The 23588-nt window shown below is 39.9% G+C and overlaps 1 protein-coding gene across 1 annotated transcript in view; it reads left to right on the top strand.

The window, feature by feature from the left end:
- The window catches only part of CCDC146 (coiled-coil domain containing 146), a 114314-nt gene that overhangs the window by 84408 nt on the left and 6318 nt on the right, over positions 1-23588 (top strand). Inside the window, exons 6-17 of the mRNA XM_059712752.1 lie at positions 251-427; positions 2249-2322; positions 3623-3850; positions 4485-4671; positions 9275-9367; positions 9954-10124; positions 12870-12958; positions 13048-13212; positions 15038-15262; positions 17056-17284; positions 20447-20575; positions 22668-22805. Of these exons, the coding sequence (XP_059568735.1) occupies positions 251-427; positions 2249-2322; positions 3623-3850; positions 4485-4671; positions 9275-9367; positions 9954-10124; positions 12870-12958; positions 13048-13212; positions 15038-15262; positions 17056-17284; positions 20447-20575; positions 22668-22805 (1905 nt within the window). The remainder of the gene's footprint in view (positions 1-250; positions 428-2248; positions 2323-3622; positions 3851-4484; positions 4672-9274; positions 9368-9953; positions 10125-12869; positions 12959-13047; positions 13213-15037; positions 15263-17055; positions 17285-20446; positions 20576-22667; positions 22806-23588) is intronic.

Below are 23588 nucleotides of genomic sequence, written 5' to 3'. Positions count from 1 at the left end.
AATATAGGAGGATAGAAAGAGCAGTAATAAAAAAGTATGAATCTAATGTAAAATGTTTAATACATTCAGCACAATTGTCATGGCTTTATTGAAAATGTCAGAAATCATAAATTGTATTTAACTTGGTAAGAAATCATTCATGAAGCTCAAAACAAATATAATCAAAATGGCGAGTAAGTTACTTTTAATCTAAGTAGACAAATGTTTGCTCAGACTCTAAATAAACTAATAATTTTCATGACCTTTAAAGGAAATGGATAAGAAGATGAGAATACTGAAAGAAAGCACTGAAGAATTACGTAAAGAAATAATGCAAAAGAAATCAGAAATTAAAAATTTACGGGAGGATTTAACATTTAAGCAGAAGCAATTGCTAAAGGAGCAGAAGGAGCTAGAAGAATTGTTGGAATGTCAGGTTAACCTAAAGGTGTGCTACTTACCATTCATAAATATTCAGACACTGTGCCTGTGTGAACATAAAAATGCATGGATGTCAAGTTTGACTGCATAGGTTTGACAAAGAGGTGTATCATCACACAAAAACGTTCAGCATTGTGAGTGAGCCGATCAAATGAAAGCTGGACTCTGGGAATTCACAAAAGTCTGTAGAGTGTCCGGTAGGATCATTATAATTTGGAGTCTCAACCCGGGAACGGGCCTCTCTAGACTGCCAAGCATCTTTCGATACTAGAATTGTCACAAACACAATCTCTTCCTTGAACAGGAACCAAATTTTCTAACCTCTTATGTGTATTTTTATCACCTTATCCTTGTCTGTTTGGTCCACTCTACTTCCCTCTGACCATGCAACTGATGAGGGACCCGTACTTATGTTTTAGGAGATAATTTACATTCATTTTATTTTGAAAAACATGTAATAACTCTCCAAACAAGTAACCTAGAGTTATTTTTTAAATAACATCTGACACTCTTTGCTTAATGTGACACACTTGGCCCTCTTTTTGCTTATGAGTCTTATGAGCCAAGATGCACCCAGCTGCTATCCGGAACTTAGGAACTCAGCAGAGATTTCTAAGGAACTCAATGAAGCTAAAGCTTCAGGCCCCTCACTTGCATGAATCTCTTCCAAGGCCCTGTACCTAATTCAGCGTTTGTAATTTTCTACTCTTTTTCTAAAAGAGCAGACTTTCCCCTTTTCCCCTCCCACCCCCCCAAAAAAACTGTACAAGTTTCAGCCTCACAAAACTTGGATCTGCCCCAGGACTGAGCAAGATCCCAGGGAGAAGTGCACACACTGCAGTGATGTGTTCCCCTCTGTGCACGTTACCCAGGCCCCACAGTCCACTGCGATCCTCAGGCAGGAGGGGCTCTTCCATCACCCATGCCGTGTACATAAGATTCTTGAGGCTAAAACTGAATGTTCCATGAACTCTCAGAGCCTAGTGGAAAGTTGCATTAGACACACTTAGCTTCTGATCTTGGCCTTGACGTTTTTTGCTTTTTTGGTTTTTTCGGTGTTGTTGTGTGTGGGTTTTGGTGGGTTTTTTTCTTCATTTTTTTGTTTGTTTTTTAATTTCGTTATTGATTAAGTTATTACATATGTGTCTGTATCCCCACATTGGCCTTGACGTTTACTAGCTGTGAGACTTTGGGAAATTTTTTAGCTTCTCTGAGCATGAGTCTCAGGAAGGATCCTAGAAACAGAGCTTAAGACAAGCATTCGTGGAGGGAGGGCTCTAAGGAGAATCTGATAAGGGCGTGAGGGAAGCTGGGGAAGAAACTGGGCCAAAAGGTGGTTCAGGAGAACCTTAGTATCAACCTGATCCCATGGGGATCTCTTGACCATGAATTGCACTGCAGAGGTTGTTCCAGCCAAAGGCAGAGGAGATGGGCTGTTATATCACCACATCAGTTAGTCATTTCACAGCCTGTTATCCCCTTCTCTGTGCCCCCTGTCCCCCAATAAATCAGCTCTGCTCAGTTTCAGAGAAGAGACCAAACATGAACTGTTAGCAGCCAACTCCCGCAACCTCTGATGGATGGGTGTACCTCCATAAAGGGAATCTGGGCTGAGCACCCACTGTATTTCTTAGACTCGGTTATCTTCTCTTTAAAACGATAATATCCATAACTATAGTATAAGTGTATTGTGAGTATTAAATAGAATAATTAAAGCACCCTGCATAGTACAGAATAGATAGTGAATGTTCTACATGTTGTAGTCCTTTTCTCTCCTATTTAATTTGCTTATCTGACATAATTTAATATGGTTCCATTTCTTTACTAGGATGAAGTGGTCCACCACCAAGCCATTCCTGTACAAATTGGAAAAGAAATAGAAAAAACAACACGCAAAAAAGTGTATGATTTAATATTTTTATTTTTAACTAGAAGCCCGGTGCACAGATTTGTGCACCGGTGGGGTCCCTTGGTCTGGCCTGTAGGGATCAGGCCAAAACCGGCTCCCTGACATCCTTCAAGAGGTCCCAGATTGTGAGAGGGCGGTTCTCAAGTGACACACCCCACCATCGGGCTCCTTCCTCTCTGGTTCTGGGTGCATCACCCAAGAACTGCAGCTGCCAAGTCACTGCAGCTCAGCAACTCCTGTGTTGAGCGCCTGCCCCCTTATGGTCAGTGTGTGTCATAGTTACTGGTCAGAGTGTCTATGGTGGTCATTGCACATCATAGCTACCAACCAGTCGGCTGGTCGGCCGGTTGCTTAGGCTTTTATATATATAGATCTCTCCCAGCCTACTCTCCCCCAAGTTATGTGTGCACATTAAAACAAGAATATTAACCACTAAAAACATCAAATTACTATTATAATTTTAGAAATACTTGCATTTTTCCTGTCTAGGTTATGTACTAGTACACTAAACTCATTAAAAGAAAGTAGTACAGCACAATGCTATCATTCATAACCCTCTTTTATGTCTTAATTTGGGGACAATAGTCTCTTTCCAACTTATAAATCATATCTTTATGGATAACTCCAATTGACTTTAAAGAGATGTTCAAGGGATAAATTATTTAAACATGGTTCAGAAGTATGTCAGCCAGCCAGAAGCCTAAAGCCCAAATGATAGGAACTATTTGCCACCAATTCACCTGTGTAACACCTCCCCCCCTCACCCCACCCCTACACATACAACATTCAGTATAGATTCGGAGGCAGAAGTCACTGAGGAAATGTTCAAGGTTTCGAGGAACTAAAAAGATAAAGATAAGTGAAGACACAAAAATTCTGGAGAAATCATATGATTGCTCTGGTGACTGATCTCGAAACAAGAGGAAAAAGTAGGCTCTAGTAATGGTTCTCAAAGCCAAGCCCTCCAGCACCAAGGTTGATAAATTCAGGTTAGTTCTGGGAGGCTGGGCAGGATGAGGGTAGAACCCCAGGATCTGGGGAGAAAGTGGGAAGGCTGGACAAATCCCTGCCTTCAGTGGAGATACCGTCTGAGTCCCACTCATCTATGGTCTTCACCCCACTTCTGAAATCACTGAATTTACGAGCAGCTCTTCTGTTTCCTGGTGAGGAAGTAAAAATAGGTCAAGACAGCATGGGATTAAAATAAGGCAAATGTGTGAGTATGTATGTGTGTCCATGTGTATGTATGTGTCTGTGGGTATACATGTATGTGTATGTATGTATCCCTCACAGAGAAATAGAAAAGAAAAAAATTATCTTGGAACATGAGCTCAAAGAACTAAATGACTCCCTAAAGAAAGTTGAAACCAAAGTTAATGCTCTAATGGAAGAGAAGGAGGATGTAATAAAGGAAGTTGAAGGCAAACGAGCCTTACTTGAAATCAAAGAACGAGAATATAACCAATTGGTCAAGCTCTTGGAATTAACCAGAGAGAATGAAGCAACCTCACTAACTGAAAGGTTAGTTATATGTCATCTAAATTTTTCTTCAATTTATGTATGAGGGTTCAAATCATAATCTCAAACAAATTTGGTTTTTATAGAACTTTTCAATAAACATTTTTATAGAATATTAAATCGAATTTTACCGTTAATAAAACATATTATTAAATAAAGCATTTTAGAAGTATTTTTTCCATCCTTTATTCATTGTCCTCAATTTCCTGTGACCAAATCTTAAGGACACAATCTATTGTATTTTGTAAGTTTCTGAAAAGTGCCTCTGGAAAACCCTGTCACTGGAGAGTGCTATAGTTGAGGGATGTTTTTTCTACACATGAGTGGTATTTCTGAGGAAATTATGACTTTTTCCTAATGGGAGCAATTTAGTGATGTGATTTCCCAAGAGTGTTACTTCTAATTTTAAGTATAATTGCGGGGAAATTGTCTGCCAACCTACTATTCCAGCTCGGGTTTTTATAAGACTGTGGTGTTAAATGATACCAGCTTGCAAACGAAGTTGCTTTGGGCATTATTTACAACTTGATTCTAACTCGAGGCGAGTTCTGTGTGTGCATGCGATCATGTTTGTCTTTAAAACCCCCAAGGGCAGCTGATGACTAATCACTTTCATTTGTCTCTCTACCTGGAACAGAGGGATCTTGGATCTCAATTTACGAAACTGTCTCATCGACAAACAGAACTACCACGATGAACTTTCTCGGAAGCAAAGAGAGAAAGAACGAGATGTTCGAAATTTGAAAAAAATGGAGCTACTCTTGAAAGTGTCCTGGGATGCCCTCACTCAAACCCAAGCCCTGCATCAGAGGCTGCTAACAGAGGTGGGTGCTGTACTCCACTGTTGGACTTCCAAGCTCAGTGTTGTCTTTTTCTTAAGTAAAAAAAAAACATTGTAAGAAGTTGTTTTTGCTATCAATAGGAAAAGAAAAAGAACAGAGAAAAGATCATGTTAAAATGCATTAAACTGATGATAGAGCCTTTAGTCCTAGACTGGTTTTCAATCTCTATTTGCTATCCCAAGATCAGAGAAATGTCTTGTCTGGATCTGGCGTCAGCCTGACCAGGGGAAGCAGTTGGGCCATCCAGTCATTACAGGGTAGGACCAAGATTACTACACTCGTCCTTGACTTATTAGAGTTCAGTATAAACTAATAATTTAATTTGTCCCAAACAATGCTAGAACCTTTGAAGACTTTAACTCTATTACCTTTGTAATTCTTATGCCTTTAAAGATATATTTTCATCCAAATTTTTCAAGTTATTCTTGTTGGAAACATTGGTTTACTATAAGCTTCTCTGTTTTATCCCAAAGTCTACCCTGTGGCACTCCATCTTAGTCATAGTGAAATTTACAGTAAATGGCAGGTATAATATTTGTTCCAAGTATTGATGGAAACCTAACTATGATGAGCAGGAGGCTCCAAAAACCAGCAAGTGTTGCTTGTATTGATAGAACAACCCTTGTTTATTGACCAAATAGACATAAGTAAGATTTCTTTATACAGTAATAGGATAACAATTGTATTAGGGCACTTCTAGCTATTTAGTTCACAATATAGCACTCATAGGCTATAAAACTAACAAAAATTAAAATGTATTAAAATCCTCTTCCATCATTGATTTTAAGAAAAATCTAATTTTACTATCTCTACCATCACCTGGCTTAGTCATCCAACAAGAAGAAATTAGCTGGGCCAGTGTTGCTCAGTAGTTGAGTGTCGACCTATGAAGGTGGAGGTCGCAGTTTGATTCCCTGTCAGGGCACACGCCCCTGTTGCAGCTCAATCCCCAGTGGGAGGGGTGGGGCTCAGGAAGGGTATGCCAAACAGGAGGCAGCCGATCAATCATTCTCTCTCATCACTGATGTTTCTATCTCTCTTTCCCTCTCCCTTCCTCTCTGAAATCAATATAAATATATTTTTTGAAAATGTTTTTAAAAGAAGAAATGAGTACGAAATTCCAGTAATAAGAAATGAACAAAAGATTGAAACTGAAGACTTTAAGTGCTCGAGTTTTGCCCGTTGACCAGATAACTAGAACTATCTGCATTATCTATGCAGCATGAGGTTTTTATTATTTTTCTTTAAAGACATCTCTTTTTGGAAATGACAAACGTTTTTTTTTTTTTTTTTAATGCTGTTTTTTTCTCAATACACCTTTAAAGTTTTTAAAATTGTTTCCTATCTGGTCAAGTTGAGATTTTTAAGAACCTCATTTTTAATTTGTAATAAAAGATTACAAGTTGATTTTTTAAAAGTCAACAAACTGTAAGCACCTGTTAATAAAGGTCTTAAATAATTGTGTTTGTGGAGAAAGAAAGAAAGAAAGAAAGAAAGAAAGAAAGAAAGAAAGAAAGAAAGAAAGAAAGAAAGAAAGAAAGAAAGAAAGAAAGAAAGAAAGTTAGTTTCTAGTAAAGTTTCAGTGAGAGACCAACCGCCTCTTTGCCTTGTGCCACATAATTGTCCCAGCCACAGTCCCACAGTGGGTTGGAAGTACTTGAAAATAGGAGTGGGTCAGGTCAGTTACTCCCATCCTGAATGAACATTCAGACTTGCAAACAATCCAAAAAGGAAAGAGATAAAAGGTAAGTGTGAAGGGCTCTGGCTATTTTTCAGAATTTGTTTTCCCCTAGAGACAGCTGTTTGATTCTCCCATGGCCTTTGATCGTAGAGACTGTCCCAAAAATTCAAGCCACAAACCACATGAACATTTGAAATATTTCAGAAAAATATCAAAGCCTTAAAGAAACTGATGTTCACTGACATCAAGTAACTGGGATGTTTACAGCAACAGAATAATGTCTAGTTTCTTCACAGTTATAAAAGTTATTGATATCTGTTCGTGCATTGAAAATGTCTGGAAGAACAGACTCCAAACTATGGACAGTGACTCCTGGGGAATAGCATTTTAAGTAGAGGTGGGAAGCAGAGATGTTTAATTTCTTACTTTACATATTTTTTAGTGGTTATAATAAACACTTTTTTTCTAAGTATGAAATGCTACTCCATGAAAACAAAGAACTGAAATAAATAAGCTTACCAAACCTGCTGATACATGCAATTTGGAGCTCAGATGTAATGGTACATATCTCATCACGCCAGAATGATAACATAGTTGGAAACATAACTAGAATCAATTAGGTTTGCAAATTGGCTGCAAGGAGTAATAGAAACTCAATTACAGTGGCTTACCTACATGGAGGGTTGTTTTATTCACACAATAAACATATTGGATAATCAGAGGTAGGCACAGCAGGTAATTTCATAGTCCAGGATCCTCTTAGCTTCTTCGTGTGTCATCCTTAACATGCACATGTTTTCTCCAAGATCACAAGATGGCCATTTCACCTTCAGGCATAAGGTCATCCTGAAGTGGGGAAGGGCAGAGAGCAAAAGGCGTGTGGCAACTGACTCTCCCAGGAGCCCCGTCCAGCAGGCTCTGCTGCCAATGGCTTACCTTGTTACCTCTTCCACAAAGCACGAACACTTAATTCCTGCCTGACACTGGGGGGATTGTGTTTATGGAGACTTGAGAAAGGTGTCCAGGAAGCAGCTAGCCCAGGTTCAAAAATGAATACATTTTACTGCAGTATTATTTGTCATTCAAACATTGGAAATAACTAAATGTCTGAAACCCAAAATTAGGAGAATTAGTCGACAGCCTTTAGTTGGCATAGAGTAGCTGGTGAGTGTGCTCTCATCATACTGTCGACAGAAACCTTCTAAGCATCCCTGGTTCCAGGTATCGTGTATGTACAGATTTGCCCACACCCGGGAGCAAAGCATTTGGAGCAGCCCACTCTTGGGCACCTGTGGCAGAGAATCAGGCGGGCACCAGGATGCCTGCTGGGCTTCCTCCATCCCAGAAGAATTCACTCCACTTTCCAGCAGGAGAAACCAAATTCTTCCGTGCTGATTTCTTAACCTCTGCATGAAATCCCCCCTGATTATTCAAGTCCATGCCGGGCTGTCCCTTTGAACCTGCTATAGCCATTAGCTGCCAAAACTATACATTCTGTCTATTGTTATATGGACTTCACAGGACTATGTCTTATCTCCCTAAGTCCAGTGTGTGCCTCTCAACAGCTAGCTGTCCGTGATAGGAGAGGCCCTGGAGGGCAGGACATCCTTGGGCATCTGAGGGTAGAGAAGGTGCTACTGAAGATGTACAAGTTCATGGATGTCGGGGCCTCTAAAGACACCCTTGAGCTCATTTAAAGAGTAGCATGAACCTCAGAAAGATCCTGTTAAATGACCTTTAAATCACTAAACAGTATGATCTTCCCTTCTTGGGACAAGTTTTAGCCAATATCCTACCTTGGTGCCTAGAATGATGTGCTTTCACAGTAGAAGATAAACCACATTAGATTGGAGTCATGTGCTTTCAGTATAAAGGTCCAAGCCTAAACCTGCCCTAAGTCAAGAATGCTGTCAGCCCACCATGATGGCCCTTCCTGTATCCTTGGTGGGCATTTCCCAGCAGCTGCCATGTGTCTTATTCCTCTCTTCTCTGTTCTCCATCATAAAGAATCTGGCAAGTTCATTCCTAATAAGGCAGCAAAGACTGATGGAATGAGATGTTGCCTTCTCCTCAAAGTACTTTAACAGGGAACACAAGCACAAGCTAATACAATAGAAAGGTAATGGGGGAATTTCTGGAATAAATAAGAAAGGTTAAGAGGATTTTCTTTTGTGTAAGAAGTTTCCAGCTGCTCATCAAACCATCACATAAAAGTAGCCAACTACTCTCACTGTTATTAATAAATAGTTCCATTTTTCTTTAATCTATAGGATTCAAATTCACACTTTATAAGTATAATATCATTAGAATATACATGTTTCTGAAGTGCTGAGTGGTGAGTTAGAGAGGCAGTAACGTACTCCAATATTACAATCATGGGTTCTTAGTCTAACTGCCTGGGTTTGAACCTATACCATTGAGGCAAGTTGCCTAAATGTCTTCGTTCCTCATTCTCCTCATCTGTATGACTGGAGATATTACCTACCTCATGGAGTTATTGTGAGGCTTAAATAAGACCATACATACAAGCATTTAGAATTTTCCCTGACACATAGTTAATGCCTTATAAATGTTAGCAGCTATTATTATTAAGACATTTTATTTCCAATCAAGTGAGAAATAGTATATTTGCAGCTAGGGAATTATAGATTTTTTTCAGGTCTTTATATTTTAGTTTAAGGGACAGTGACCTGTTTTACAAATTAGATAATTTTTAAATTAATCTCAATGACTTCAATGAGAATATTCAATGACTTCATAAAGAATATTCAGCAAAATAAGTGTTCCTATATGATTCAGAATCATCATTTCCCCACCATTTTCAAAAGGTAAGTGATCGGTTCACTACATGACCTTAAATATTTCTTTCTTGTATAAATGTCTGTTTTAAATTTTGACTTCCAGATTGAAGCTATCCCTAAAGATGATTCTACTGCTGAGAGGAGGAGAGAACTCCACAAAGAAGTTGAAGTAGCTAAAAGGAATTTGGTCCAACAGGTTCATTTCATCTCTCATTTAAGCTTCTATCTAAGAATGGTTAATATGAAGTTGGGTTTTTAACAGTGCTCCACGAAACCTCATCAATAACAGAGTCAGTAAAGAGAGTATGATCCTACCTAACCTGTGTCCACTCCAACCCTACATTGAGGGAGTGGGAAGGGAGGATGTACTTGAAGCAGCAAAAATTACACAAATTCATGATATTTTAAAATAGAAGCTATTGATTATATTAAAAACAAAAATAAATGCTTTATTTCACCAATGTTTAATTTAAATTTTTCAAATTTTATTTATTCAAGCCACTGCCAAAGTATTTTTAAACATGCTTTTATGTCTCTTCTTTTTCTTAAATTTACTTTAAAATACAGTTTGAATAAGAAAAAGTTCTGCCCTATTAAATATGTTATCGTATTTTTCTCATTCTTTTAAAGATCAAAAATACTTGGAGCTAAGGCAGTAGAATTACTTTGTTTTATGTTTTAATAAAAGAAATTCCACGTAGGAGTTTAAAAATAGTCTAAGATAATGGCCTTAATGTGTTCTTTCAAAGAAATAAATCATAATATCTTGTGTTTTTCAAAAGAAAATCCTATCAGAAGCTGAGTCTAAGTTAGTAGAACAGCAACTTGCAGAAGAAAACAAGCTTTTAAAGGATCAAGAAAACATTCAAGAGCTGGTATTCAGCCTTATCCGTATGACTCAAGTCAAAATTGAAGAGAAAGAGCAAAAATCCAAGGATTTCCGGAAAGTTCAGGTAACTGCATTTTTGCAACCATCCATAAATCACTACAAGAGTTCAGGTTAGCCTCGTTTGAACACAGTGTTCATTAGAAAGCTGTAATTTTTAAAGTCTCCAAATTCCAGTGATGATACAGCTTCCCAAAGTAATAGTCCCAGGATCCAATTAGCAGGAGTCAACAATCTATAGAAAGAAAGAGCTAAATCAACCAGAGGAGCAGAGGATTTGAACAGATGACAAGTCAGTAAGAATAATGTGGTGGACACGGTGGACAGCCGCACAGGCCACACACATCTCACAGTCAACTGTGATTTGCCTGGGAATGACTCAAGAGCGGTAGCATTAGACCATTCTCCCTCCCAAGTTCATCAAGCCATCATCATTTAAACCCTTAATTACTGCTTCACCCAGTGCCACTTGGTGACATTCCTGGGCTCCCAGCAAAGTACCAGAGATGACCCAGTGCCACATCCCCAAAACCAAAACAACAATAAAACCAATGGCAAAAACAACCCTCCTGTCATGCCGGCTAAACTCTAATATTAGAACCACTTATTCCACTTGAGGATTATGTCCAGAGGTTCCCTGTTAAAAAATGAATATGATATGACATATCACTAAACTGGAAAACCTGAATTTACCATGTGGCCCAGATGTTGGCCATTTCTAAGTGCAACCTTTGTTCTAATTCTGAGCAAGTATTTGCACAGAGTAGCCTTTCTTCTTATTCCCAAGAAAGAACTCACATCAAAGCATAGTGTACAATGAGGTTAAATAAAGTTTTTCCAAAGAAGACTGAGGAAAAGATCACCACACAATCCACAGCAAACTCTTCAGATTCCCCTTTATCTGTTTATTTCTTCCACCTTAGAACATTTGAGAAACTACAAGAAGTTCAGCACGGCTGGCCCAGTAGAGTTCATAGGCTAGCTGGATTTCATAGAATAAAGAAAAGAAAGGCACCGGAAGGGGTGGGGAGGGGCGGGAATGAAGGAAAGAAAGCAGCTTGAGAGAACAGGGTGGCCGAGGGGAGGACGAGCAAAAGCAAAACAAGGAAAGGAGAGACCAAGGGGATAGTTGTTGCAAGGGACAGTGACCTGTTTTACGAATTAGATAATTTTTAAATTAATCTCAAAAATTGAGCCCAACCGGTGTGGCTCAGTGGTTGAGCGTCAACCTGTGAACCAGGAGGTCACGGTTCAATTCCTGATCAGGGCACATGCCTTGGTTTCGTGCTCTATCCCTGGTGGAGGGTGTGTGGGAGGCAGCAGATCAATGATTCTCTCTCATCATTAATGTTTCTCTCTCTCTCTCTCTCTCTCTCTCTCTCTCTCTCTCTCTCTCTCTCTTTCTTTCTCTCTCTCTCATTTCCTCTATGAAAGCAATAAAAAGATATTTAAAAAATTTATACATAGGCTATGTATCAAACCAAACTTCATTATTAAATGAGCTCATTCTTATAAAAGCACACAGTTCTTTCTCTTGAAATAGGGAAATCAAGAAAGGAAAGATAATGTTTTCTTTAAGTATTCTTAGAATTGGGAATTGGTCTATTAAACATTAGCCTTAATAAACTATAGCTTTCATAAGACAACAGTCAATTTCAGCATTTTATTTTGTGTCATCTATATCCTCCCCAAAAGACAAAGGGTGAAGGAGAAAAATGATGTTGCTATTATCCCCAAGATGGAGTTGATGATACTAAATTTTTATATTTGTATAATTCTTCACACATAGAGTTACTTAAATAATATTAGTCTCTTCCTGAATCCTATTCTCACTGAGAACAACATAACATTGCTACATGTCAATCTTGGCTCTGATGTCTAATTTCTTTTTAACCACTCATGCCAAATGGGTTTTGCTTTCACAGTCCTCAAATGAAAACCAACAGGAACTAATTCCTCAGGTTCTATCAGCAAATACTTCATCTTTAGATGTGTTTCTTACTCTAGATCAGCGGTTCTCAACCTCTGGGTCGCGACCCCTTTGGGGGTCGAACGACCCTTTCACAGGGGTTGCCTAAGACCATCCTGCATATCAGATATTTACATTATGATTCATAACAGTAGCAACAGTACAGTTATGAAGTAGCAACGAAAATAATTTTATAGTTGGGTCACAACATGAGGAACTGTATTTAAAGGGCCAGAAGGTTGAGAACCACTGCTCTAGATGAAGGATCCAGTCTCTTTATATTTGAAGAACGTAACTAGTCTATTAAACTTGGTATATTTTTAGGGTTTGAGAACTTTAAGTGCTGACTTAAAATATTTATGCGTAATTTGTAACATCTCCTTATGGTGCTTTATTGTGTAGGACAACACACTCAATGTACAAGTGGAATCGTGCTTTAAAATCATGGCTTGTCTCTGACCAAATACCACAGAGGATTCAATCAGTAACATTTATCAAAGCTTACTACAAATCCCCTTCCCTCATCTACATTCCACAAATTCCCCACTCACCTAGCCCACTTTTCGGCTCCCTCAAACATTCCCCAAACTTTTCCTCAAACTCATCCTATATAGCCTCTTCCTTTTCCTCCTCTCTTATTCTTTCGCTTCCTTGATTAACCCTTTGTCTTAGCTAGTGTGATTTAGTTCAGCTGATTAGGCAATTTTCAGATCTCACTGAATCTGCACAAAGGATTTTTCATAATGGATAGGAATGAGATGGGTTGAGGCTGGGAGTATTCATACGTTGTTGGTGGTGGGCTTTATTCTTATTACTATTTCACACATAATTTTTCTATTTCAGCAAAGATATGTCAACATTTTGAAGGAGATCAAAGCAAAGGATATTGAAATCAGGATACACAAGAAGAAAACGAGTGAAATTCAACGGAGGTAAAGAATTACTGATGATTATCTAGTTAGGAGGGGGGAGGGGGAACATCCTAACTTCACAAGTTTCAAAAACCCTGGTATTTTCACAGACTCAAAGAGTTTGCTCAATTATATGACACTATTCGAAATGAAAGAAACAAATTTATTAACTTACTTCACAAAGCTCACCAGCAAGTGACTGAAATAAAAGAAAGGCATAAAATGTCACTAAATGAACTGGAAATTTTAAGAAATAGTGCAGTTTCTCAAGAAAGGTAAGTGTTATAATAACTATTATCCTTTCAAAGTCTTCTGATTTATTGACCTCTAAAATACTCTGGAGATAATGAAATAGAAAATGATCGTATTTTACGAAGCTAGAAAAGTCCTTACGCAAACACCTTGCTTTACAGATGATAATCAAAGCACCTGAATGTGATTCCTCATGCTTCTACTGCTTGCGAGCCATCTATTTTTTAAGTGAACGAAAAACTGTAGTATATAACTATGCTTACTATGCTTACTTTCATTTATCCAATTAGGAAAAAAAGCACCAATTTGATCATTTGCATTTAAAGTTAGAAGGCAATCAAATGTTTATGAACCCGCATTCCCTGGTTGTAGATTTGAAGCGTAATGTGCTTGTAAGAGGCAGTATTGTGGTTAAGAGAGGTGGCTTTCTAGGGCAGTGGTTCTCAACCTTCTGTGCACATTAGAATCACCTGGGAATCTTTTTAAAATCCTGATTTCTGGGCCTCATCCTCCACAGGAAATTCTGTTTCTTTGTTACTAATGTTGTGGCCTCACCCCATAACAAAGAAACAGAATTTCCGGAGGATGAGGCCCAGAAATCAGGATTTCAAAAAGATTCCCAGGTGATTCTAATGTGCAGCCAAGGTTGAGAACCACTGTCCTAGATTCAAATCGCAGCCCTGATACTTACTAGCTGTGTGACCTTGGGCAAAATACCTTACCTCTCTGGGCTCACTTTTTTTTTTAACCATTTTTTAAAAATGTCCTTATTTCATAGGACTTTTTATTATTAAATGAGTTAAGCCATGTAAAAATGCTAAAAAATGTCTGCCAAATGGTGTTTTCTAAACTGTATCACTTACCATGTACCAAGATCTGTTTGACTATCTCACTTACGTTTAGTCCCTGATCTACTGAGTCTATATAACCTGAAATTTTTCTGGTGACCATTATTTTCCAGTTTGCTTTTATGAAGATATTACAAAATGGGCCCTTGTGTGTGGATAGTGGATGGGGTGGGGGTGGAGTGGGTAAGGGATTTGCATGAAAAGGAAAATCTAATTTCCTAATCAGGTTCTAATCCTACATAAAGATCATGTATCATTTATAGAAGCCATGCATTCATCCAGCATTTATTGTGATGCTTTATGGCAGTGATTCTCAACCTTCCTAATGTCGCGACCCTTTAATACAGTTCCTCATGTTGTGGTGACCTCCAACCATAAAATTATTTTCGTTGCTACTTCATAACTGTAATTTTGCTACTGTTATGAATCGTAATGTAAATATCTGATATGCAGGATGTATTTTCATTGTTACAAATTGAACATAATTAAAACAGTGATTAATCACAAAAACAATATGTAATTATATATGTGTTTTCCGATGGTCTTAGGTGACCCCTGTGAAAGGGTCGTTCGACCCCCAAAGGGGTCGCGACCTACAGGTTGAGAACCGCTGCTTTATGGAGTCAGAGACCACCTGAGGTCCATTGGACATTATCAGCTATAACCCTCTCTGCCCTTAAAGAGCACAGTCTTCTGGGGACAGCAGAGCAGTAAATGAATCGCTGTAGTCTCTTGCTTTGATAAAGTGGGAGGAGGGTATAGGAGAGTCTTGTGGCACAAAAGAAAGATGTCCTAATCCAGATGGAGGGGGAATCTGAGAAATGAAAAGCATGCAGAAATTCCTGGAAAGTATCGTTTGATGAATATCATTATTACTATTGTCATTGCAAGGGATGTATTAAATCAAGAGCTATTTTTATACAGTTTGTGTTTTGAAGTTTTCATTGTTTTTAAAGAAACTAAAAATTATAATCTTATCTATTTCCCATTATTTTTAAAGAAAACTACAAAATTCCATGCTGAAACATGCCAACAATGTTACCATCAGAGAAAGCATGCAAAACGATGTATGCAAAATTGTAGTAAAACTTCAAGAAATGAAAGCGAAGAAGGAAGTCCATTTAAATAACATTGACAGACTCGCCCATATGATCACAATGATTGAAGAGGAGATGGTGAAGCTTCGCAAAAAATACGAACGAGCTGTTCAGTCTCGAAATGAAAGGTAAAAATCAGGAACCTATGTGAGAACAAAGCACCCAGAGATCCTATTTAGAAATGTTTCCCCTTTTTCTATCTACACGTGACAGTGGGTAGTGAGGGACATTTGATATTAAGGTTTTATTAGTTTTGGAGGGGAGGAGTAGCTTCATGTTTTGCCTGAAAATAAGAAACTCTGACCCTGGATGGGTAGCTAAGTTGGTTAGAACATCTTCTGACGCCAAGGTTGCAGATTCAATCCTGGTCAGGGCACATACAAGAATCAACCAATGAATGCATAAATAAGTGGAACAACAAAATTGTTGTGCCCCTCGTCTGTCTCTCTCTCTCTCTCTCTCTCTCTCTCTCTCTCTCTCTCTCTCTCTTTCTCTCTCTCTCTTTCATAAATAAAATTTTAAAGACGGAAGGAAGGGAGGAAGGAAGGAAGGAAGGAAGAGAGGGAGAAAGTTCTTATAAGAGAAATAAGTGACAGTTGAGTTTGGGGAGCTGCTTACTTGAAGATAAAAGTCCTTTCCCAGATTACCTTTCAGGATGCCTCTGATACCATCAAATTATTACAGACAATGGACATAAATAAGTCTTTGGATCATGTATCCACTTTTGTGACAGGCCTGTTCATAGTATGATATTTATTCAGCCTTTCTCCCAGTTCGTAAGTAAGAACTTTAGGAGTAGCATCGCTTCTTCCAGGCCACAATGATATCATTACTCAATTATACTTTAGCAGTTTTCCCAAGTTTCTTGTGCTTTGAGAAATCTGGCATGTGAGACTGTAGAGCTTATAGTAAGTGCATCTGGTATCAGAATGTTTTTCATCAACCCTTGGTTGTGCTCTGTGTAAGTGGTAGACCCTGAGAGTACAAAAGGGTGGTCAAACATTGCTCCTGCTTTCTGTTTTAAAGAGGACTGAGATCACGAGAAGAACCAAAAATTGTCAAATGAGACGAAATGTAGAGCTAAGATTAGTCAAATACAACTACATACACACATGTTTTGAGGAGAACAGTGAGAGAGAAGCAATTAAAGATAAGCTCTGGGGAAATGGATATGCAGTGTGTGGGAAGAACTTGAGGGTGGTGAAGAATATCATTTTTCAAAGGGTTGGCTGGTGTGTTCTCTGGGGGGTGGGGGAACCTTCTTACTTGACTCCTGGCACAAACCAAGGCATTTAGGCAGTGTACTCCCAGGCCCTGGTCAGATCCGTGGGGCTGGAATTAGAAATTTCTTACTCTGTTTCTTCCCCAGATTCTCCTCACAAGGAGGGGTCTTTTCCCTGGCATTATTATAAATGACGGAATTTGCCTGTTCATTAGGAAATCTGCATCGGAAATAGTCAGCTTTAAAAGGACCTAATGGGCTTGGCACGTTACATAGATCAGAATCACCGTAGAAATACATTCCCTGGCCCTCTGCCCGAGCGCATCTGGCCAGAACTTGGTTGGCAAGCCTGGTCCAAGGAAAGGATCTGCAGAAAATCAGACTGAGGGGTCACTTTGTTCGTGCATGGGGAACAACATTCTTTCCCACCCCAGGAAACCTTGGGGACTTGCAGAGGTTCTGGCCAGCCAACCGCATGGTCAGCTCAGAGTCAAGAGGCTCAACAACCATCCCTTTCCAATCTCCCAAAATTCCAAGTGTAGAGTTTACCTAGAAAGCCACTGGTAACTATCGTTTGTCTTCTAGAATTACGCAAGGCTGATGTGCACTCTGCACACCCAAATCCAGAGGAAACCACAGTAGCTAGTAAAACTGTGGCCTCAACATCCTCTTAACCTCTGCCCCTCCATTTGACCATAGTGGCGTCCAGCTGATAGAGCGGGAAGAAGAAGTGTGCATCTTCTATGAAAAAATAAATATCCAAGAGAAGATGAAACTCAATGCAGAAATTGAAATACATGTCTTGGATGAAAAAATCCGATTCCTGAAACTGAAGATTGCTGAGAAGCAGAGACAGATTTATGTGACCCAGAAACTGGTGCCAGTCAGGAAGGCCCTGGACGCCGACGTCGCCGTGCTCCAGATTCAGGTGGGCACGAGCTCATGAGACCCTGCCTGGGACCATTTGCCTTTCCCCCTCCATTATTGGTCCACGGGTTGTATGTTCTTACATGTAAACCGACCATGCTACTCCTGGCACCTGTGAGAACCCCGGAGTTATGTGGAACACTGCTGCAGGGCCACGCTCCAGAGTCTTTTCCCCATGAAGCATTTTCTGCCTTTCTGGGAATACACTCCTCCCAAATCTCAACTCTAGCTCAGCTTTCTCACAGCTCAAAGTTACATAATCTCACTTCCACCAGCATAATGATGTTTTTGGTGCTTGCTGGAAAGACCTAGCTCTCTGGTTTTTAGTACTCTTGCCCTCTGGAGCTGAGATTGTTGTTCGTTATTAATTGGCCATCACATTTAATTCGACTCCTTGTGAACCCCTGTAGTGTCCCTGTAATTTAATAACCTGGCCTCTGACACGGCCTTTTAAAAAGTGTAATAAAGCCCACAAAATTAAACATGAAGTAGCAATAGAAAGTGAGGAAAGAAAGCTGCTTTCTTCACATGTAATAATCGTAATTTTTTATGAAAAAATAAGAAAAAATTAAACTAAAGAAAACTGTGGCTTGAACTTTTTTCCATCGACTCAGTGTAGGAACAAATTTTAGCCTATAACAATTTTTCCAAAATGTCAGGTGGCTTTCAGATTTTTTTCTGATTATAAAATGAAGACACGTTAATCAAGTTTTTAAACAATACAAAGTTTTTAAAGAAGAAAATAAAATCGTATCCCCAAGATATGTAACCACTATTAAAATGATCAAAAATCTGGAAGAGATCCTTCTAGTCTTTTCCTTTACAAGTGACAGGTTTTTACTAGCTTGTGGTGTAAACACAGTTTGGGGTCCTGCTTTTTAATGAAATCACATCAAGGGGATTCACAGACTCCCTCATCACACCGTGCCTGGTCCACCTCTGCACCGTCCAGCACAGACTCGGCCAGCATCTGCAGCCTGCATCTACACTAAGGACCATTCACGCAGGGCCTTCGTCTGTGAACTGACTTTCTTGAAGATTTGGGGCAACAGTGTGAGAGGGCCCGGTACAGAAATGCAAAGAATTTCAAGTTAAGTATCAGGTAGCCATGCCCTTCCGAGCTCCGTAGGGCCACTCTATCCCTGGGAGCGGTCCCCGCCTGCATTACCCCATGTAGCACCCTGCTCTAGCTCCATTTCACTGGCTTGTCTTTCCATCTTTCATCCCCCATCTGCCCTCCACAGCCTCACCATCCAGGTGGTCCCCCAGGCACTTCGTACTTGTCTCACTCCATTTCACAGAATCACTTGGCTCTCTCTAGCTCTTTCCCCAAATACAGTTTCAGGGCCACCTTTGCCCATACTAAACTGTCAAGATGCCCAGCAGAACAAAGGAACTAAATTCAATAAGGCCCACAACAGGAAAATTCACTCTCCATTATGTAAGGATTTTAACTCTGTTCATTGCAAATCAACAATTCTATTCAATGGCTAAAATGAGTTGTTCTTAAAACATATATACTTGGCATTTCATTATAGGAAAGCACTTATCCAGTGTGAACTATGAATTCAGATTGCCCGAGAGGGACTATTATGCATTGAGTGATAGTATGCCCTGCCTGATGGGAGACTACCATTCTGACTGCGGGTGAATTGAGACATGTGGATCTCTGTTCTATCAGCTACCTGCTCTACCAGAGTTGGCTCTAACAAGCTTAAGAACAGTTGAATAGAAAGTTTCCCATTAGTCTCCACATGTCACTTAATTATTTAATTGTCTACTCAGCACTGACTACGTATGCCCTTTGAAGGACTGTGTGTGAAAGTTTGAGCTTCAGGCAAGCCATTTTGTACCCTGCCTGACAGTGCCGGATCCCTGCCATAGCCTGTTATTTGATAAAGCTGCTGTGTTGTTGTTTTTCAACGTCCTCCCATTTTTGGAATTCTCTTAAGGTTTGCATTTTCTCAGCTGTTTGAAATAGTTTTTAATCATTCAACAGTTTAACCCAAGAATAATCATGAGTCATATATTCCTGGATGTTTGCAATCAGAGGTCCTTTTTAGGGATCTTGGAAATCACATGAACTACTGTAGGATACAAGAACACCATTTTATATAGAAAAAGAAAACAATTTTTCCTCAATGGCCCATGGGGAAATAAGATCAATCAAGGCACCGCTGGATAAGCAAGCACCATATTTTTGCTTCCTATTTAATTTCCTAATTAAGAGAAGGAAATGTTGTGCTGAGCAAATGCTTATTTACATATGGGTGTATACTTTAAAATTTCATATTGATGGCAGTTAAGAAGTGTGGACACATAAAGTTCCTTAAATATATTATCTCATTTACTAGGTCAACACCATTAGATTAAGCCTTATCTTCCAATTTGACAGTTGAAGAAACTGGCTTAGAGAAGATAAATGGTTTCCCTGAAATTATGCAGGTTTTCAGTAGAAAAGCTAAAAATGCTGACTCTTGGTTTTCACCATGCTCCACATCTCCCTGTAAAACTAAAGCTCAGTGTGGCTGCCACTTCTACTTGGGAGTGGCCATATTTCTTCATCTACCTCCAAGGTCTCATTAATTCAACAAATAGAGTTGATATATAAGACATTATATTGGGTATTTAGCAAAAAGTATTTAAATAGTTCAGTCTGTTTCTCATAGACTGTACATTGTACTGACCTAGTAATGAAGAACTTCATTCTCCTGTGGAAAGCCATTAAGCCATTGCCAGCATAGGGTTTCAAACTGGAGTTTATTGTGTTCCATACCCTGTATGTTGTCCAGCTTGCCTCTGTAACAACTTTCAATAAAGATGTCAAGTCTGTCTAGTCTGAGCTCTGCAACCACACAACTTCCCATGAGTATAACATGAAATGGGAAGTAACAAAGGACTGGCTGTAAAATCAGCTTTTTCTTTGATGACTCAGAAGTCATTGCCTTCTTTGTAGAGTCAATTACCGACATCCTGCTCATGGCACCAAAGTGATCAGAAGCATTGCTTAACCTCAAGTTCCAGCTGATTGGGTGTTAAGAATTGTCTTCCACTTTTTGTCTGTGTCAGTCCCACTCAAAGATGCTAAAAACCCTTGGCTGTGTGATTTTAAGATTTACAAGCAAGAGAGTTAGTTTTAAAATTAATGTTTCTTTTTTAATAGTTTTCACAGTGTACAGACAGAATAAAAGACCTGGAGAAACAGTTCATAAATCCTGAGGGTGAGAACAGAATCCGCTCCCTTCCAGGGAAAGATATGACTACAGAAGAAATGATCAAAAAATTAGATTCGGTAACTATTCTTTCTTTCTTATTTCTTATTTTTTTATTTATTGAATTTATCGTGGTGACATTGGCTAATAAAATTACATATGGCCTGGCTAGTGTTGCTCAGTGGTTGAGCATTGACCCATGAACAAAGAGGAAACCAGTTCAATTCCAGTTAGGGCACATTCCCGGGGTTGCAGGCTCATTCCCCAGTAGGGGACATACAGGAGGCAGCTGATGGATGATGTTTCTCATCAATGCTTCTATCTCTCTATCCCTCTCCCTTCTTCTCTCTCTAAAAATCAATTTAAAAAACATATTTTAAAAAAGTAAAAGAAAAAATTACATAGGTTTCAGGAATACAATTCTACAAAACATCATCTATATGTTGCATTGCGTGTTCACCATCCCAAGTTAAGTCCCCTTCCATTACCATTTATCTCCCAACTTCTTCTGGATCTTAAGAGGAATGTTTGTAGTTTTTTGCCCATTAAGTATAATGTTGGCTGTAGGTTTGTCCTATATGGCCTTTGTCACGTTGACGTATGTTTCCTCTATTTCCACTTTGCCGAGAGTTTTTATCATAAATGGGTCCTGGATTTTATCAAATGCTTTTTCTCCATTTATTATATAACTATGTGTGTGTTTTTTAATTCCTCATTTTGTTTATGTGGTGTATCACGTTTATAGATTTGCAGTAATGTACCAACCCCAGAATAAATCCCACTTGATCATGGTGTATGATCTTTTTAATGTCTTGCTGAATCTATTGCACAACTATTTTGTTGAGGATTTTAGCATCTATGTTCATCGGGGATATTGGCCTGTAATTTTCTTTCTTTGTAGTGTCTTTATCTGGTTTGGGGATTAGGCTAATGCAGGAGGGAGATCAGAGAGTGGGGCTGTTGCATTCCACCAGGCTGATGGCATGAGGAGGGGAGTGCTCCACCCAAGAAAGATGGCCTCTACAGTGTGGGAGACTCAGCTCAGGGGCCCTGAGGGTTGTCCCTTAACCTCTCTCCCCAGAGCTACAAACTCCAGTTTCTCTTCACACGACTCTAGTCCACTCCGCCTTCCCTCCATTGGAGCCCAGGGTGAGAGGCTATGAACGAGATTTTGTGTATTGGCCCTTTAAGGGAGTTCGAGGATTTCTAGGAGACTCCTGTCTCTCCCTAGTGGTCAGAATCCCTGCTGACTTTCACAGCCAGATGTTATGTGAGTGCCTCTTCCCGGCTCTGTGCTCTGGGCTGGGGAGCCTGGTGTGGGGTTGAGACCCCACACTTCTCAGGGGAACCCCCACAGCTGAGATAAGCCTCCAGAATCTCAGCTGCTGCCCATGGAAGTGGGGCCAGCCCTTTTTGTGTCTCTGCCCTTCCTACCAGCCTCAATGTGGCTTCCTCTGGGAATCCTTGGTTATGAGACTTCTCTTCGGCTCGTCTTCAGTTGGTTATTCAGGTTGATCACTCCATAATTTAGTTTGTAATTCCAATTTGGTCCTGGGAGAAAGTGAGTATACCTTCCACCTACTCCACCACCATCTTGGATCCCCAAATATTATTTCTTAAAATAGCATCAATTTGCCCCTTGTTGGTCAGTGTCACATAGATCTGTACTAGTGTTTCAGGTTATGGGGATAGATTTATCCTTCATTATTCTAGCCACTAATATAGTAGACCTTCATTGTAATCTAGTAACAAAACCTAAGCTTGACTTTAAACATTGCCAAAAGAAATAAAATTTGAGTGGTTTCAAGATGCCCACCTTTGTATCATAGCCCCCCCATCCTACTCCCCCCACCAAAAAAAATAACTTTTTAGCATCTTGAAGGGATTAATGTGCCTTGCTGATGGGAGCATATCAGAGGAGGGGCAACGGAAGGTAGATTGAGGTGAGAGGGCCATTCTCTGCCATGTGGAGGAAGAATTTCCAGAGCTATCTGCAGGAGTGGGGGCGTGGCAGGGGAAGTCATGACGTAGCCCAGCTCTAAAGACTTTCTAGAGGTATCTTAGCAACTATAAAAACAATGTGTCTCTGTTTAACTGGGGGGGGGGGGGGGGAGAGAGTTTTTTACTTGTATGACCGTTTCCCCCTTCCTATTGCAATTGTTTTGACCGTAGCTGGAACTACAGCTGGCCAAGAAGGAGGAGCAGTTGCTGGAAAAGGATTTCATCTATGAACAGGTCTCCCGGCTTACAGACAGGATCTGCAGCAAAACGGAGGACAGCAAGGAGGACACGCTGCTCTTGGCCAAGAAGGTCTGTCCGAAACCCTGCCTTTTCTCTTCGGCCCTGGCTGCTTTATTATGGTTCATATCCCACTGAATGCTTTGCTTACTGGGCAGAGCGCTGGAGCGATTAGGCTTTATGACAGAGAAGCAGAATGGATGTAGAATTTAAAATGTAAAGAGGATGCTTAGATAATAGTTCAAAGTAAGTTCCCATCTTGTTCCTTGAATGAATTCACTTTAAAGTGGGAAAACCTAAGCTTTTAAATGGCAGTATACAAGTTTCACTTAACTGGGCACCCACTCAAATATGACAATTATTGTCTTTATATTCCATGTGCCAACTTAAATCCTTTTGAGTTCCTTGTGAATGGAAGGCTTCGCTTAAACAACAGTCTGGCTGCATGGAAACTCAGCCAGAACCCAGAAATGGAAGGGGACCATTGAAGACAACAGTCACACAAGCATGGGCCCATTGCACCATGGGGTGGAGTCACCACCGGGCCCCACTAGTGAGGAGAGGCCAGTGACACAGAGCTTCCTGATTTCATAAACTTAAAACACTGTAACAGGACTGAGATTCAACGCTATAGGGTCAGACTGGGACTGTTAGAAGGTACCTGGAAAGGAGCAGACGGCAGGAGGGGGGTTGGTGATTGTGACTCAGAGGGGCCTTGCAGGGCAGCCTGGCCTCCATGGCCCCTTGGCGCATCCCACTGTGGCTGCACAGGGATTTCAGTTAGCCAGCAGTGCTGAGGTACTACGAGCTCCCCTCATGCTAGGCATGGGGGCAGGAACAGAGAGGAAGGGGCAC

The sequence above is a fragment of the Myotis daubentonii genome, chromosome 10, assembly GCF_963259705.1.
Source record: "Myotis daubentonii chromosome 10, mMyoDau2.1, whole genome shotgun sequence".
Classification (NCBI taxonomy): domain Eukaryota; kingdom Metazoa; phylum Chordata; class Mammalia; order Chiroptera; family Vespertilionidae; genus Myotis; species Myotis daubentonii.
The sequence above is the reverse complement of the archived record's forward strand: the minus strand, read 5'-3'. Positions and strand labels throughout refer to the sequence as shown.